General features: G+C 36.7%; 1 protein-coding gene across 1 annotated transcript; it reads right to left on the bottom strand.

Moving 5' to 3' along the window:
• Nucleotides 1-195: 195 nt before the first annotated feature.
• On the bottom strand, nucleotides 196-19,289 carry LOC100372360 (NACHT domain- and WD repeat-containing protein 1-like). The gene is made up of 8 exons (XM_085497930.1): nucleotides 19,085-19,289; nucleotides 6,875-7,083; nucleotides 6,022-6,581; nucleotides 5,722-5,878; nucleotides 4,949-5,607; nucleotides 4,610-4,785; nucleotides 2,462-4,418; nucleotides 196-1,816 (listed from the first exon to the last, which is right to left on the bottom strand). The coding sequence occupies exons 1-8, from the start codon at nucleotides 19,156-19,158 to the stop codon at nucleotides 1,010-1,012; spliced, it is 4,599 nt and encodes a 1,532-aa protein (XP_085354056.1). The 5' UTR covers nucleotides 19,159-19,289; the 3' UTR covers nucleotides 196-1,009.
• Nucleotides 19,290-19,746: the final 457 nt, after the last annotated feature.

Genomic DNA, 19,746 nt, shown 5'->3' with positions numbered 1-19,746 from the left:
ACCTCAAATCTGATTGCTTTGGTACTACACATATAGGCACTACATGTGGACTTCTCGCAGATTCTGTCTTTTTGTGAAGATATCTTCAATTCTTCAATTGAAATGATGCCTATGCTCTCATATAACTTCTCCTAATATCATTGCAGGTTAGTAGTATCATTCTGCTCAAGTTTTACAGACAAAAATACGCATGGATTTATTTTTATTTCTTACATTTATTATCGGATTAATATAGCAACATTATGGACACATTGACTATTCTTGTTATAAGGTTTTGGTATTACAAATCATATACGAATCATAATAAGTACACAAAAAAAGAACACATCGGATTTGGCAATAACTCATCAATTGTGAATTTCAATGCCACATTCAACACTACACATTCCGGTATACTGAAATATTATGGTAGACATATTTCTTAGCTTTACTACTAATTGTCATAATAAGCTGACAATTATCATGTTTAATACTTGAACTTGGTATATTTATCAGTAATCAATATAAAAATGTAATTAAACCCTATTTTGTCGTATTACAAATGCATGATCACGCTTGAAAACATGTTTAAATCAGAAATTTCATCAAATTATTTATAATCCTAATTCCCTCAAATGAATGAGGTGATTCACAATTCCATGACAAATGTTTTAACCTACACTAACCAAGATATCCATGAACAACAAAATATAACAGATTTGTAGTAGAAGAAATATTGAATAACTTGTTCAGACTAATGCACATCACTACCAAAATACAGACAAGGTAGGTTAAATAGTTTCCCAGACACAGAGTCCGTGTTAATATAGGAGCTTTGTGCTTCCTGCAAGTATAATAACATTCATTAATGACTTTTTGAACCAAAAGTGACGTTGTTCTCATGATGTTATGTGCATGTAAAATGAACAAATTCGAGAATATTTATTATTTACTTCCAAAATGTTTGACTTCCGATTGCAAATGAATCTGAAAAATCATTCATCATTCCAGAAATACAATAAATGATAATTTATTTGATGTCGCGAATTTTCAGGAAATAAACGTATCCCACAGCATCACCGGCTGTCAGCAACGTTGTGTCTATTGGATTCCATGCCAATGCCCAGACACCAGACGCTGTGTGGAACACATGAATCTGTTTTTGCTGCTCTACATCCCATATACGAATGGTCTGATCTAATGCAGCTGATGCTATATACTTATCATCCGGTGAAAAGCATACAATACGTATTTCTGAAATATGGCCTGACATGGTACCAATGATCGTGTTTGTTTCAGAATTCCAAATACGAACCAACAAATCATCAGAGCATGTGACGATATGTTTTTGATCGTGTGAGAATGAAGCACATGTGATCCACGCAGGCTGCTCCATGGTTTGAATGAGGGCGCCATCTTCACTACTGAAAATACGTGCTGTATGGTCAATAGATGAGCCAATAATTCTTCCACCATCTGGGGAGAATTCCGTATACTGACAGAATCGGTCAAAACCCCCTAATTCCATTAATTTTGTTTGACTTTCCCAATCATAAATCAGCACTGATTGTGCAAACTCCCCAACCCCAATAATACGCTTATCGTCTTTAGAAAAGCGCAAACACCACGCCAAGAATGGTTGACATCTGATAGTGACTTTGGTTTCTCCTTTGTCTCTGGTCCAAACTCTTATAGTTAAATCATCACCACCACTGGCTACCAATTCACTGCTATTGGAGAAAGTGCAGGCACGCACACCACATGAGAACGTACGTTTCCTGTCATGTCCCTCATATATCAAAGATGGTTCATATTTTTCCATGTTCCACACACATACCTGAAATTAGAGAATATATAATCCATTATTTCATTCCTGGTGTGAAGAAACAATATTTACATTTGTTAGCGATAAAAGCACTAGTGAGTAACATGCTGTAGAATACTTAATTTTCGTAAAAAATATTTTTTAGTTATTTTGTATAACATTTATTTTGATGAGTTGAATGTAAAACATAGGAAAATGGTATTTTCACTGATTCATCCCTTCAGCGAAAATAAACCCCAAATGAAAATAATATTTGTCATCTTTCAGGCAGATTAGATTCAACAACTTATATTCATGACGTGTTGCTGGATTAAATTGTATTGTTTTCAAATGTCAGGAAATTAGCATAAATAGAACATGATAGCACAGGGGGTTACAATGAATGCTCCCAAAATATAAATTAAAACTATATTTTGTATAACTACTACTATTACGACTACTTGGCAAACATGATACAAGGGGCGTGTCAGTAGTTGCTATGCTTTACTGAAATTAGCTGTGATAAACTGATAAACTGATAACAAGCTGTGTAAAAGATAAAGTTGTATTCATAGTTGGCCTTGTATGGAAATAAAACTGCCTGTGAAAATTGCCCTCTAAAACATAACTGAATTGTACCCATTCATTTGAATTTAATAAAATATATGGAATACAAACCTTGAAGTCGTCAGATGAGGATGCCAACCATTTTCCATCAGGTGAATAGGACACACTCCAACATCTCTCTGAGTGAAATCGCAATCGGGTTAATTTCTCTGCTGCAGCAGCATCCCAAATTCTGATTGATTTATCTTGTGATACAGATGCGATCAGCTTAGAATCTGGTGACATGGTGACATCCATCACCCACCCGGAATGACCACCTAATAAAGCCAGGTTTTCTTTCTTTATGATATTATACAGATGGACTGACATGTGACTTGACGAGCTCGCCACCAGTAACTGGTCATCAGGTGAAAATGCAACTGATGAAGCATCATTGGGTAGACGGAATCTTGCCATTTGGTCACCAGTGATAGCATTGTAAACTATGGCACTTGAGTCGACAGCTGCAGACGCTAACATCTTACCATTATGAGAAAATCGGACACACCAGATTGCGGATTTATAGTCAAGGATTTTATGCCCTTCCAAGCGATCTGAAGCAGGGAAATTGACGTTGTCTTTGATTTTATGACCTACCAGTGTAAGCATGGTTGACCGTTTCTTCACATCCCAAATATACAGCTCCAGGTTATCTCCACAAGATGCCACTTTATTATCATCGATCGGGGACCAATCACAAAAAATCACATGACCTTCATGACCAATAAGCTCGCTCTTCATATGACCTGATGCAACATCCCAAATTTTTAATTTTTTGTCCAGTGATGATGATATTAATTTCTTACCATCAGGTGAGTATGAGATGCAGTTGATCCACATCTTGTGGGCATTTTCAATCACACGTCTCTGTTGGTATGTCTTTGGGTCCCACAAATGGATGCTTAAATCACCAGAACTTGTAGCAACATCTTCTTCTGTTGGAGAAAACCTGACACATGTGACTGCACCATTATGACCTTCGAGTTGACCTTTTAAATCACCTGTGTGTCTATTCCATACTCGAACAGTTTTGTCTACAGAGGCTGAATAAATTGAATTGCCATCTTTGGAAAATGAGACAGAGAGAACAGTGTTTTGATGACCACTTAGCTGCTGTTTGTAAGCTTCGCATTCAGAGGGTTTATTCATATATTCAATCCATCCTGTTGGCTTTGTTATGTACGGCTCCACATCAGCAGTGAATTGCTCTTTCAATTTAGTTGCTGCCTTCTCTGGAGCTGTGCCCTTTGGGGCATTCTGGGTTTGTTGGTAGACTAACAGCGGAGTTTTGCTGATGATATAAGTTTCTCTTCTCAGAAATTCTAGCATTTCTTCTAGATCTTTAACAATTCCTAGATCCAGCTGCTTGACATCTTCATTCAACCTGCGAACTTCAGCAACTGCTCTGGTGCATTCAGACAGTAAGTCATAAGCCATGTCAGCCATGCACTTAGCTTGTACGAACTTTAAATTGCATATCACGTCACGCAACTTGTCGAATTCTTGAGCTGCGATGTGATTTGATAACAATTGACTTATTTTGCGGATATTCAATGATTCCTTGCTATATGCCAATGGCTGGGCTCTAATGCTTCGATTCTTAAACTCATTGTGGAAACTTCCAGAAAAATATCTTGCAATCTTAGAGTGAGTCTCTTTCCATGCATCTCCGGAAAGGTAACGACGTTGAGCCACTTCCCAGAACTGCCGATGATACAGTGACACCAGAATTGAACCTTGTGAACCTCTCTCCACCAAGAAACTTCCCAAATCGTGACGTAAGCGTGCAAGTAGCAATGGGGGGAGACGTTTCTGAGGTGGTTCGTGCCAAACAAGAACATCATCGAGTAACTCATCGTCACAGCTGAGAATATCGAGGAACTCATCTGGATTGATCCCTTCAACTGATGCAGATATCAAACCCAACACTCGGCTTACTAACAATTTACCATGGTATCGTTCCAGGGACTCATAGAATGAATTAACCATGCCATCAACGTCAGCCTCCAGCTTACATTCACTAATATCCCTGAAAATATATAATTGAATTTTCAGACTTAGTTATATGATAGAAAACTTATCATTGAATATAATAAACTATATTATTCAGTTTACATTGAGGTCAAATAAACGTCAAAATTAGCCATGGGAATTCCGGGGGGAAATCGCATTTTGGTGGTCATGCTATTAGTGCAGAAATTGGTTTATTATTGTTCTTACTTATAGGATGCCCAATCACGACATTGTTGGAACGCCAATTCTAAGTAGAGCGGCAATGAACAATTCTTGAAGGCAGTTAGGATGACGTTCCGCTGTTTGGGTGTCAAAGTTCTGCCAATATTCTTTAATTTGCCATCCAGAATTGCAGGACCATCATCTTTATCAAGTCTGTTAATCTAAAAGAGAAAAGGAATAGATATGTAGTAATACATTCATCTGTATTCTATTTTGTAATATGTTTCAGGTTAGGCAAGACAAAAATGTATTTATGTCTTATTTTTATGTTTTATGGTGTTTGATTGCACTTCCCATTTGGACGAATGTGTTATGGTCTATTACCTGTATGAAATGGGATGTTGGTAGTCCAAATGTCTTCAGCCTATCCAGACATCCACCGACATCTGGCAATGTACTAACAATGAGGCGAACATAATTCGGAATTGTTCTTGGTAGCCATTCCAAGAACTGTCTTGCACTATTCTCATCAGACAGCTGGTCCAAAGAATCAATGAGAATGAACAAAGGGACATCTGCATTTGCTTTGTTTAGAAGTTTTATGAATTCTTCGATCAGCTCAGAGTATGTTTGTGGAATGGACTCTTCATTGGCCCCATAGATACGTGCAATCTGTCGGCACAGACTGAGCATCAATCCACGACCAGAAGATGAATCCGCAGAGGTACCACAGAAACGGTAGATAATAGCAAGATCTGATCCAAGGTATCGGTTTTGTACATCTCGTACAACTTTGGATACCAGCGCGGTTTTACCAACACCAGATTCTCCATAAATTACCAATGGCATCATGGGATCTTCACCATCAATGTGTTTATGAATTTTGGAAAGTATGCTTGCCCTCCCTACAAAGTTAATGGTATGTTCCCTACAGAAGAGTGCATGTCGAGTTATTTCTTCCTCCAGTTTATCAATTGGTCCAATCTGGCTCAGGACACGTCTAACATTAGTTTCTAGGAGAGATTTTACTTTCTCACACATTTCTGTAATTGAAAACAAACCAAGAATAAAATATTGAAATTTCCTCGAAAGAATGAGAAGTATACATATTTAATTTCTTCTTAATATGGAGTAAATTACATCCAAAATTAATTTACCTTTTATATAATCTCCATGAATATCCATACTGATGCCTTCATTGTCCCATTTCAAATTATGAAATGGAAAAAATCTATCTGGTCCCAATTTAGGTGACAACTCCTCATCTTTTAGTTTCTTCAGATGTTTTCTACTATCTTCATCTGCTTCGTTGCCCTGGGTAACAACATTGTACACAGTTATTAATACATATTTGTGCTAATTTGTTTTATGTTTCTTAATTTGAATTTGTTGGTATGTGTAAAATAATTTACAATTATTATTTAATACTTTGATCAATGTATTCCATAATTAATTACCTGAAAGTTTATGTACAGTTTTGCATTCTCTGATTTGACATCGATATTTTCAAATCGGCGGTCTATTGCCATTGTCGTTTTAGTAGCTTCATCGTGCTCTAGCTCTATGATGCCGACCTCCACTTCACGTTCTGTCACTGATCCTAAATAGTGGCGTCTTTTGTTGTCGCTCAGGTCGGCTTTTTCAATTGCACTGTATAAAAACGATCGGATCTTTTGCTCAACCTTTGTCCATTCTTCCATTGCTTTTTCGTGTGTTTCTGCATTCGGCGACTGGACATCAAATTCTTTGTTGATTGGCTGGAGAGTATAGGACGCTGGTACAGCGTTGTCGTCATGAAGGTACCATTTATTCAACAAGGCACGACCGCTGTCGTCCAGGTGTTCTTGAAATTTTAGGAAGTCATTGCTGGGAATTGTGGGCGGAAGTGGCCTCCATCCATACTTGTCTCCAAGTATGGCGATGAAGGCTATCCCAAGTGATGTTTCCTGGCAACGTTTAACCTCTTCCAAGCAGATATTCAGTGTACGATGGTCAGTGACTGATTCACGCCTCACTCCTGGCATAATAAAATATGAATATATAGTAATATGATGTACATATATTGAACTTGAAATCTTATCCATAAAAATCGTGGATCACACGTGAATACACAATACTAGCAGTGTTTACATGCTGTCATTTGAATGAGATTGAATGGGTGATCGGACGTTATACTGAAGTTGTTTTACTGAAATGATTTGTACGACGTGTTTTTTAATCTTTGTCTAATAGTGCTAATTATCTCGTTAAATACACATTGCCATAAATGGCAACACTGATACGACTACATTACAATAAGAAATAACTAACCCCAGCGCAGATCCACTATTTCAAACGCCACACCATGCTGTCGACACATAACACGTATGGGTTCAAATACTTCTTCCATTAAGACATTGCGATCTATCGTTGTATCGGTGAATGTGGAACTTAGAAAGATTCGTATTGTTTTAGTGATCAACTTGGAATCCACAACATTAGGGACCATACTTGCCAAACTTGTGCGGTCATTGTATTTCCTGGAAGTAAGAAATAAACAAGCTCAGTTTAATTAAAGCGGAAGGGTCGTCATCTGTGCGTGCGCGGGAATTGAGTCTCAAGCGACGGTAACAACTCATGCTAAAAACGCAAAAGCTCCAGGATAGACGCTTGTTTGTGAACAATGACATGCTAAGACAATCTGACACATGCGCAGGTGACGACTCCTCCGCTTTAACTATTATCGGGAGCGGAGCGTTCTAGGTTTCCAAGAGGCGCGCCAGTGTACCCGTAGTCAGCTAGTGCGCAATTGATATTAAAATAAATTTTATTAATCTGCCGATATTTGCTATATGGGGGAAGTCATGGTATATGGATGATGTCATAACTATGACAATGGTATATGGATGATGTCATAATTGTGGCAATGCTATATCATATGGCATGTCATAAGAATGACAATGGTAGATGGCATGTTACCATAAGTATGTCAATGGTATATGGATGATGTCATAATTATGACAATGGTATGTTGTGACACTTGTGTCAACCATGTCATATATCATTGCCACACTTGTGTCATCATGCCATATACCATTTTCATACTTGCGACATCATACTACATACCATTGTCATACTTGTGTCATCATGCCATACCTCATTGTCATACTTGTGACACCATGCCATATATCATTGTCACACTTGTGACATCATGCCATGTATCATTGTCACATTTGTGACATCATGCCATATATCATTGTCACACTTGTGACATCATGCCATATATCATTGTCACACTTGTGACATCATGCCATGTATCATTGTCATACTTGTGACATCATGCCATGTATCATTGTCACACTTGTGACATCATGCCATGTATCAATGTCATACTTGTGACATCTTGCCATATATCATTGTCATACTTGTGTCATCATGCCATGTATCATTGTCACATTTGTGTCATCATGCCATGTATCATTGTCACACTAGTGTCATCATACCATATATCATTGTCACACTTGTGACATCATGCCATGTATCATTGTCACACTTGTGACATCATGCCATATATCATTGTCACACTTGTGACATCATGCCATGTATCAATGTCATACTTGTGACATCATACTACATACCATTGTCATACTTGTGACAGCATGCCATATACCATTTTCATACTTGTGACATCATACCATATATCATTGTCATACTTGTGACATCTTGCCATATACCATTGCCACACTTGTGACATCTTGCCATATACCATTGCCACACTTGTGACACCATGCCATATATCATTGTCACACTTGTGACATCACGGCATATACTATTGTCACACTTGTGACATCACGGCATATACTATTGTCACACTTGTGACATCACGGCATATACCATTGTCACACTTGTGACACCATGCCATATATCATTGTCACACTTGTGACATCATGGCATATATCATTGTCACACTTGTGACACTATGCCATATATCATTGTCACACTTGTGACATGGCATATACCATTGCCACACTTGTGACATCACGGCATATACCATTGTCACACTTGTGACACTATGCCATATATCATTGTCACACTTGTGACATCATGGCATATACCATTGTCATATGTGTGTCATAACATATACCATTGTCATACTTGTGACAAACATACCATATATCATTGCCACACTTGTGACATCACGGCATATACCATTGTCACACTTGTGACACTATGCCATATATCATTGTCACACTTGTGACATCATGGCATATACCATTGCCACACTTGTGACATCACGGCATATACCATTGTCACACTTGTGACACCATGCCATATATCATTGTCACACTTGTGACATCACGGCATATACTATTGTCACACTTGTGACATCACGGCATATACTATTGTCACACTTGTGACATCACGGCATATACCATTGTCACACTTGTGACACCATGCCATATATCATTGTCACACTTGTGACATCATGGCATATATCATTGTCACACTTGTGTCATCATAACATATACCATTGTCATATGTGTGTCATAACATATACCATTGTCATACTTGTGACAACATACCATATATCATTGCCACACTTGTGACATCACGGCATATACCATTGTCACACTTGTGACACTATGCCATATATCATTGTCACACTTGTGACATCATGGCATATACCATTGTCACACTTGTGTCACATGACCTCATTTTAGACATGCATTTACTAAAAACTGGATACATTGATGGCTAGATTTGGATGAGTCTGTAGTCAAATGACCTCATTTTAGATATGCATTTACTAAAAACTGGATACATTGATGGCTAGATTTGGATGAGTCTGTAGTCACATGACCTCATTTTAGATATGCATTTACTAAAAAACTGGATACATTGATGGCTAGATTTGGATGAATCTGTAGTCAAATGACCTCATTTTAGACATGCATTTACTAAAAAACTGGATACATTGATGGCTAGATTTGGATGAGTCTGTAGTCACATGACCTCATTTTTGACTCCCATGTGCGAAGCACAAAATGGGAGTCTTTGCAGTTAGTGTGTCTGTATGTGTGTGTGTATGTGTGTATGTGTGTATGTGTGTATGTGTGTATACAGGTGTCCCATGAATTGTGGAGCCACCATTGAATTAACTTTTAATATAGTTGAATTAACTTTTAATATAGTTGCGATATGAACTCGATTAAAACGCGTTCCTATATAGGGTTGCGTTTTAATTGGAGTTTAATTAAACTCAATTACTATGCAATACAATGGAGAATTGCACTTTAATTAAGTTTAATTAAACTAGAGTTGAATATCCCGTGACTGAACATGGAAATGTTTGCGAAGCTTAGGTTTTAGTATCGGGGTAAGGTATGGTATAATTATATTAATATTAATATAACGTGAACCATACCTTCCCCGATACTAAACCTAAGCTTCGCAAACTTGACTTAAATTCGATTAAATATTAATATAAATTATGAAACATTGTGGAGCCACCAATTTGGGGCTCCACTTGTACAAAGGGCTCCACTTTGTTTGTGTATGTCTGGTCTACAGACTCCACTTCTACGTCTACACCAACACACGTATGTGTGTGTGTGTGTATGTGTGTCCGACTGTTCCACTGCTATCTCAAGAACCATACATCGGTTTTTGATGAAACTTGGTGCATAGATGCTCTGGGCCAATGCGCAGATTTGATTAGGTTTTGGTAAAAATCCATGCTCGTTAATTACCTAATTTGCATGATAATTAGCTAATTTTTAGCTGTTCTATGACTGTTCCACTGATATCTAAAGAACCACTCATTGGATTTTGATGAAACTTGGTACATAGATGCTCTGAACATATGCGCAGATTTGATTAATTTTTGGTAAAAATCCGTGCATATTAATTACCTAATTTGCATGATAATTAGCTATTTTTTAGTGGTTCCATGACTGTTCCACTGATATCTAAACAACCACTCATTGGATTTTGATGAAACTTGGTACATAGATGCTCTGAACTAATGCTAGGTTTTGATTAGTTTTTGGTAATAATCCGTGGACACTAATTACCTAATTTGCATAATGATTAGTCAATTTTCGGTTTTTCCACTGATATCTCAAGTACTAATCATCACATTTCAATGAAACTTGGTACATAGATGTCATACGACACTGCACAGACCTGATAGTTTTTATGGTAATATCAGTACATATTAATTACCTAATTTGCATAATTAATTAATTTTCAGCATTTGATATAAGTAGTTAGCATTACATTTCAATGAAACTTGGTACTTACATACTCAAGAACTATGCAGAGATTGATTGTTTTCGATAAATATTTGTGCATATTAATCACCTAATTTGCATAATTAGTTAATTTTCAGCTTTTCCACGGGTATCTCAAGTACTAATCATCGCATTTCAATGAAACTTGGTACATAGATCCTTTAGGACTATGCAGAGACCTGATTAGTTTTAGGGTAAATAATTGTGCATATTAATTACCTAATTTGCATAATTAATTTTCAGCTTTTCTACTGATATCTAAAGTACTAATCATCACATTTCAATGAATCTAGAATTATGCAGACCCAATTAGTTTCCGGTAAATATTTGTGCATATTAATCACCTAATTTGCATAATTAACCAACTTTCACACTGATATCTCAGGTACTATACATCACATATCAATGAATGTACATGGATGCTGTAGGACAATAGACAGACCTGAATAATTGTGGGTTAAAATCTGTACATATTAATTACCTAATTTGCATAATTAACCAATTTTAAGCTTTCACACTGATATCTAAAGTACCGTAAAAACTCCAAAATTTCGACCGGTTTTAAATAATTGGTGTTAGATATGTGACGTGTTTTTAGAGTCAAAATTAAGGTGCATTTTCGGACGGTCGAATTTTTCAGAATAGAAATCAGCAAATGAAAAAATGGGGATGATAGACAGTGTGCTTCATTAGTTTTTAAAAAATGCAATGTCCGTCAATTGACGTAAACTTCCTCATGTTTCACGGTAAAAGCAAAGGTCGTGGCCGAGTTGTAACTCAAAATCTAAACAAAGTCATCAATCGGTGAGTATTATGACAAGCAAAACAAAACATCAAGACGCGGAGAAGAGGTCAGCACAAAACTAATAGGTCAAAAGACAAAGCTGTCTCGCACTACCTAGAAAAACTTGCGAATCGAAGTACAGGTACCCATTGGACAAAAGATGCATGGAAGTTTAGCAAACTATCTCCCCGACCCAGTGCAATGTATCCGGTTAGAATCAAAGCTCACGTGTCCCTTATTTGAGGGACCAAATTCTGCCGTAAATTCGCCCTTGGATTAAAAAATAAAATGGGATTTAAGAAAATAAAATGGGACTTTTAAGGTGTATTTTGGCGTCATTTTTCGGACATTTCAATCAATCCTGCCGGCTAAAATAGAGTCTAAGTTTTACCGTAGTCATTGACGTTTGTCTATTCAAGAGTACACGTGTATGATTTTTATCGTGACTAGCGTGAGCGGGTAAGCTTCCTTTCGAGAATGAGCTGTTATCACTGTGAACAATGTTAAATTATTCTTCAGATGACCAGTTTATTTTTTAAAAACAACAAATTTTTTTATTTAAAAAAAATCATGCCGTTTTCGCATCAAAATCCAAGCCAAAACATCGTACTACAACACCAATCTCTTCCGCATTGCGTTCAATAACATTAACATATTTAAATAAGCTATGGTAATTTGAACACGTTGGCATCATCCAGCTTTTTGATTGGTTAATTAGCGATTTGACCTATTTGACCTAAGAGAACATGGCGGATATCCTACAGCATCAAACGTTTATACGAGACCGGAATCATTCGCTTACGATGAAACTAAGTTGACTTTTATTTGTATTTCATAACCATTCAACAAATTTATTTTGTGTACATTATTATAATCACTACTGAGTACAGTAATAATCAACAATTCAGAAACGCAGCATGCCGAGATTTTTGTGTTCGTTTTTATTTCAAACTTCGTTTATTTAGAATATATTTTCGTTACCAATAAAATAAAAATCTCTCAGTCAATCAGAAACCCGGATTCATGCCTTCGAGGAAGGTCCCGTTTGAACGCTCACATCGTTTTTTTTTCGTTTGTGGGAAAACTAAAACTGGTCGCAATTTTCGAATAAGAATGAGTCGGCAATTTTTAGTGGAATCGAAAATTTGGAGGTAAATAAAACACCGAAACCCGGCAAATAAATTGGCGATCGAATTTTTAGAGGGGTCGAAATTTTGGAGTTTTCACGGTACTAATTATTCCATTTCAATGAAACTTAGTATAAAGATGCTCTAGGACAATGTACAAACCTAATTAGTTTGGGGTAAAAATCTGTTCATATTAATTCCCTAATAAGCATAATAATTCATAATTTTTTGGTTCTAATCACATTTCAATTAAACTTGGAGACATAGATTTTCTGTTACATTGCGCAGACCTCATTAGTTTTACACTCAAATCTGGTCATATTAATTTTCTGATTTGCATAATTAGTTTTCAGCTAAGTAATTTCGAATTATATTTAATGTGTCTCCAATACTCTCAGCACATGGGAGTTCTTTCTAAGCTTTCTTTGATTTTAGATATGCATTTACTAAAAACTGGATACATTGATGGCTAGATTTGGATGAGTCTGTAGTCAAATGACCTCATTTTAGATATGCATTTACTAAAAACTGGATACATTGACGGCTAGATTTGGATGAGTTTGTAGTCACATGACCTCATTTTAGATATGCATTTACTAAAAAACTGGATACATTGATGGCTAGATTTGGATGAATCTGTAGTCAAATGACCTCATTTTAGACATGCATTTACTAAAAAACTGGATACATTGATGGCTAGATTTGGATGAGTCTGTAGTCACATGACCTCATTTTAGATATGCATTTACTAAAAAACTGGATACATTGATGGCTAGATTTGGATGAGTCTGTAGTCAAATGACCTCATTTTAGATATGCATTTACTAAAAACTGGATACATTGATGGCTAGATTTGGATGAGTCTGTAGTCACATGACCTCATTTTAGATATGCATTTACTAAAAAAACTGGATACATTGATGGCTAGATTTGGATGAATCTGTAGTCAAATGACCTCATTTTAGACATGCATTTACTAAAAAACTGGATACATTGATGGCTAGATTTGGATGAGTCTGTAGTCACATGACCTCATTTTAGATATGCATTTACTAAAAAACTGGATACATTGATGGCTAGATTTGGATGAGTCTGTAGTCAAATGACTTCATTTTAGATATGCATTTACTAAAAACTGGATACATTGATGGCTAGATTTGGATGAGTCTGTAGTCACATGACCTCATTTTAGATATGCATTTAATAAAAACTGGATACATTGATGGCTAGATTTGGATGAGTCTGTAGTCACATGACCTCATTTTAGATATGCATTTACTAAAAACTGGATACATTGATGGCTAGATTTGGATGAGTCTGTAGTCACATGACCTCATTTTAGATATGCATTTAATAAAAACTGAATACATTGATGGCTAGATTTGGATGAGTCTGTAGTCACATGACCTCATTTTAGATATGCATTTACTAAAAAACTGGATACATTGATGGCTAGATTTGGATGAGTCTGTAGTCACATGACCTCATTTTAGATATGCATTTACTAAAAACGATGTTCAATTGGATAACATTTGGATGACCTCTTGTATGGTCAAGTGACCTCATTAATTAATTATGCATATATCTAATTTCCATGGACCTATTGCATCAATGCTTTACTACAAACTGGATTCAGTAAATACTACTTTCCCATGTTTTTGAATGCAATATTATAGAGTTGTCCCTAGCAACAAGCACTAAGACCTTTGTCATTCGTGCTATGGTCATATCTTGAATCCCTGTTTTTGTTGCGAATCAGATATATTTCGCGAATATTTGTTCGTCAAAATCGATATTTTTCATAAACCATAATTCAGAATGCTGTAAAATTTAGTAAACTTGATTGTGACTCGAAATATTGCTTGCAGCTTTAATTCAAATTTGTTATATCAGTCTAAGCAATGAAAGACGACATGTATAAAAAATGAAGTTATTGAATACATTTCCAGACACTTAAACAAACCATACCAAATCACACAATGGACTGTAAGAGGTTTGTACGCTTAATACGGTAATATTTGTTATTGTTACCTCATTCTGTTATTCTATAATAATTTGACATCTGCATGCCTGTGGGTATCTAACACCATTACAATGGATAAAACTGTTAGATGATGATTTTCAAAAATATGTTTCTTATTAAAATCAATTTGATTTAAATAACTTTACACAATAGTAAATGCGACCGTATAAAAAAGAAAAATTCTTCACACTTTCAGGTTTACTCGCAAATAATTCCTAGGGTAAATTGTTTCTCAGTTCATGCCCAGACTTGTTTAACCTCGTCTTTGTGTACTGGACTGAATAGACGCTTTGCATTATTTTGCAGTGTTTGTTCAAACAATGTCTCTCAACTTCAACGTAGTTTCGCCGTCAGCACTGCTCATATACCATGAAATTTGATACATCGACACTACCATCTTAAAATACACAACGTACTTGTGATTTCATTTATATTGATTAAATACAAACAACAAAACACGAATATTCAAACGAGTTGAAAATGGAAAAGTAAATGCCATCGCCGGTCAGCATTTTCATTGGGGAGAAGTTCTGTTCTCGAGATTAGTGTCCTATTTTAGATTGACTTAAATTGTAACTTTTGGGCTATTTTTTACAGCAAGTCTCAGAAATATTGGGGGCAGTCAATTTGCAAACTCGCTAGTGAATTGACTAACTGCTTTGGTCTTGACTAAACGGTTGGCTTTCGAATATCGCTGGCACCGTCTGTTGGTCACGCCCACTCTGGGAGAAACAACAAGCTATATAACAGTAGGGGACGGTCTTACAGTTGAATGGCGATTTTGCATTCAAATATACAATAATTTTTGTGCATGACCCATGGCTTAACTTTATCCAACAATTACTTGTGATAACAGATCTACCTAAATCAGATCCATATCAGAATATCTATGCCCCAAAGTTGGAAGATTTTAGCATGGATAAATTATTTCTTATTATTGTTTCAAGTAATGATTCTTTCATCTTTAGCATTTTGGCAAAATTTATTTTCTATATTCTTAATATGTTTTAGTACTGTAAGTTTTGTTGTCCTGAATGTTTTGTTTTGTTATTATTATTGGACTTTACTCAAGATTTCATTGGGTACACAATGGACTGTAAGAGGTTTGTACGCTTAATACGGTATTATTTGTTATTGTTACCTCGTTCTGTTATTCTATAATAATTTGACATCTGCATGCCTGTGGGTATCTAACACCATTACAATGGATAAAACTGTTAGATGATGATTTTCAAAAATAAGTTTCTTATTAAAATCAATTTGATTTAAATAACTTTACACAATAGTAAATGCGACCGTATAAAAAAGAAAAATTCTTCACACTTTCAGGTTTACTCGCAAATAATTCCGAGGGCAAATTGTTTCTCAGTTCATGCCCAGACTTGTTTAACCTCGTCTTTGTGTACTGGACTGAATAGACGCTTTGCATTGTTTTGCAGTGTTTGTTCAAACAATGTCTCTCAACTTCAACGTAGTTTCGCAGTCAGCGCTGCTCATATACCATGAAATTGGATACATCGACACTACCATCTTAAAATACACAACGTACTTGTGATTTCATTTATATTGATTAAATACAAACAACAAAACACGAATATTCAAACGAGTTGAAAATGGAAAAGTAAATGCCATCGCCGGTCAGCATTTTCATTGGGGAGAAGTTCTGTTTCTCTAGATTAGTGTCCTATTTTAGATTGACTTAAATTGTAACTTTTGGGCTATTTTTTACAGCAAGTCTCAGAAATATTGGGGGCAGTCAATTTGCAAACTCGCTAGCAAATTGACTAACTGCTTTGGTCTTGACTAAACGGTTGGCTTTCGAATATCGCTGGCACCGTCTGTTGGTCACGCCCACTCTGGGAGAAACTTCAAGCTATATAACAGTAGGGGACGGTCTTACAGTTGAATGGCGATTTCGCATTCAAATATACAATAATTTTTGTGCATGACCCATGGCTTAACTTTATCCAACAATTACTTGTGATAACAGATCTACCTAAATCAGATCCATATCAGAATATCTATGCCCCAAAGTTGGAAGATTTTAGCATGGATAAATTATTTCTTATTATTGTTTCAAGTAATGATTCTTTCATCCTTAGCATTTTGGCAAAATTTATTTTCTATATTCTTAATATGTTTTAGTACTGTAAGTTTTGTTGTCCTGAATGTTTTGTTTTGTTATTATTATTGGACTTTACTCAAGATTTCATTGGTACATTCCAAATAAAATTCTACTATACTATACTATACCAGGGAAACTGTTCTCATATACTAGTAGTAAATATCGGTAGATTAATCGCATTCATGATATTATCGCGTGTACGCTGATTGTGGCCATTCTCAGGCTGACCAGGGAAACTACTTTTTACGTTATCACGTCTCGCGTAACAAAGCATATCATTCAGGGGAATCCACGCATGTACCAAGCTACGTAGAAGCATTCTATCTTCCCTGATGCAATATAGTTTCACTAGAGTGGACGCAACCACGAGTCGGCGCCAGCGGGATTCGAAAGCCAACTGTTTAGTCAAAACCAAAGCTTCCCCAATACTTCTGAGACGTGCAGCCAAAACAGAGTCACCTTGGACGTTCAGTTGTGAGACATGACAAAATAAACGGTGCCAGCGTTAGATTTCGAGTATGAAAAAACAAAATAAACGGACCGTGACTGCGACGGTTAAGACGAAAAGACAAGGCTAAGACGAAAAACATGTGACAGTACAACTGTACAGGATCGTTTGAACAATGTCTAAAATTTCCGAAAGAATATTCAAATAAGTTGGGATGAATATGAATTGAATGCCCATCTTTTGAAAGATCAGCTAAACAGTTCACCACCACGATTATGGTGAATTGGCGAGTTATCAACCAAGACGACCGGACGTCTCCGGTCATGAGCTGGCTGGTTCGAATTTATCCACTTTTACAGTGATGAATATTGCGTTCGAGTTGAGTTACTAGTAATTACAAGCCTGATTTTCATTTTTCTTGTGGTGTTTTTCGTCAATGTATTAAAAATATAAGTGCGTTGGCAAATAGCATAATTATATTGCGCCAGTGAAAGAAGCTGGTGAGACTGTGTCACAACGCGTTCCATTTATTACCAACGCGCGTGGTCGGCGCCTCTGATTGCGTTTATTTTGTATTTTTATTTTCAAAATGTATCACTAGCTGCGTTTTTTTTTTTTTTTTTTTTATGTCTCGCAACTGAACGTCCAAGCTGACCTTGTTTTGGCTAACGCAGTGAAAGCACAGGGAGCCCAGGAACTATGATCAACTGTACGCACTCCCTATGAGCGGGGGGGGGGGGGTGTTATCGGCTAGTATCTAGTGTAAGAAATAGACAAGGGATGAAGGCTCCAGCCAGCTCACATTTTTTAAACTCGAAAAAACAGACGAAAAGAATGAAAAATTAAATATAAAAAAAATACCAGGTTGAAGAATATTGCCATATGCACATACGTGGTTAAGGGTTCTTTCACTTTCTAGGAATAATGACATCACGCCACACGAATTCATCGGAACTAGTATGTCACCGCGGATCGTCGGAACTAAAACGTCATCATCGTTCGTTTATCTGTCTTTCGTAGCTTCAATTTATATCGAGCATCGTCATAATTAATTAAATCGAAAGTGAAAGTTACGCTATACTAAACGCAGGTAAACTAAACGTGCACAGTTCAAACAATGTCTCTCAACTTCAACTGTTTCGCCGCCAGCGCAGCTTATATACCGTGAAATTGAATAATATATTGAAGATAATATTTGGTAATCGTAGTCCTAAATAACTATTAAAAATAGCTAGACGTTTCGAGCAATGGCTCTTTATCGATAGCATAGAAGCAAGAAATTGAATACATCGACACCACCATCTTAAAATACGTACTTGTGATTTCAAAGTGAAAGTTACGCTATACTAAACGCAGGTAAACTAAACGTCCTTGCACCAGGGAGGTACACAGAAACATGTTTATTACCCGAGTACGCACCATGCACATCCTTGTGCCTCTGTGTTGTAATGTGACTTTGGTTATACATAATATCAAAGACAATTAAAGGGAGGCGGTCGTCCCACCGCGTCCTGTTCGATATGGGACTCGTGCGACGTGCACCACGCGTGTAAAATACATTGTTGTTTACATGATACGCTTTCGCAGCGCACTTTACTGAGGAAAACAGATCTGTCTGAGATAGAAGTGTACACTGACGTCCATGCATAGTGTATATAAATATACTGTATAATACATGACGGAGACAATCCAGCTCTATGATCTCAAAACAAAAACAAGTATAGCAGACATGTTACTGTACCTCATTTTGTCCGCCATTCTGAAGACTCCCTTTCCATTCCCTGTACCGATACCGTAGCTACACGACACTCCCATTGATTATTGTTGGCTTCCGTCCAATAAACCAGTAGAGTTGTGTGCCATAGCATTCTGTCTGTCTAACTGATTAGCTGCGTGTAGCTTGGTTTCTATTGCCCAACATGCGACCCTTGACCTGCTCGGATTACGTAAATATTCTAATTACCAACACATTATTGTGTTATTTTATTGCACCTGACGTTTTTTTTTAAATACTCAATTTAATCAAATAAAACAAAGCGGTTATAACAACAATGACGGTATTGTTAGAACACAGGGAGCCCAGGAACTATGATCAACTGTTCGCGCTCCCTATGAGCGGGGGGGGGGGGTTATCGGCTAGTATCTAGTGTAAGAAATAGACCAGCCGATACCCCCCCCCCCGCTCATAGAGGACTGCGTATTACAGTTGATTATAGTTCCTGGGCTCCCTGTGATCCAACAGGAAAAACAATTTGCGAAGGAATTCTTTGAGCACAAAATAAAAAGTAAAATATTCAGCATTACATGGACATCACTGAAAATAAATCTTGTTCAGTTAACCCCTCCTCAATAATCGAATGATCAGTCTCTTCTGTGACACCTATGTTTGCTCATGTCTGAGAG

This window comes from Saccoglossus kowalevskii, chromosome 4 (genome assembly GCF_978046115.1).
Source record: "Saccoglossus kowalevskii chromosome 4, keSacKowa6.1, whole genome shotgun sequence".
Lineage (NCBI taxonomy): Eukaryota > Metazoa > Hemichordata > Enteropneusta > Harrimaniidae > Saccoglossus > Saccoglossus kowalevskii.
The sequence above is the reverse complement of the archived record's forward strand: the minus strand, read 5'-3'. Positions and strand labels throughout refer to the sequence as shown.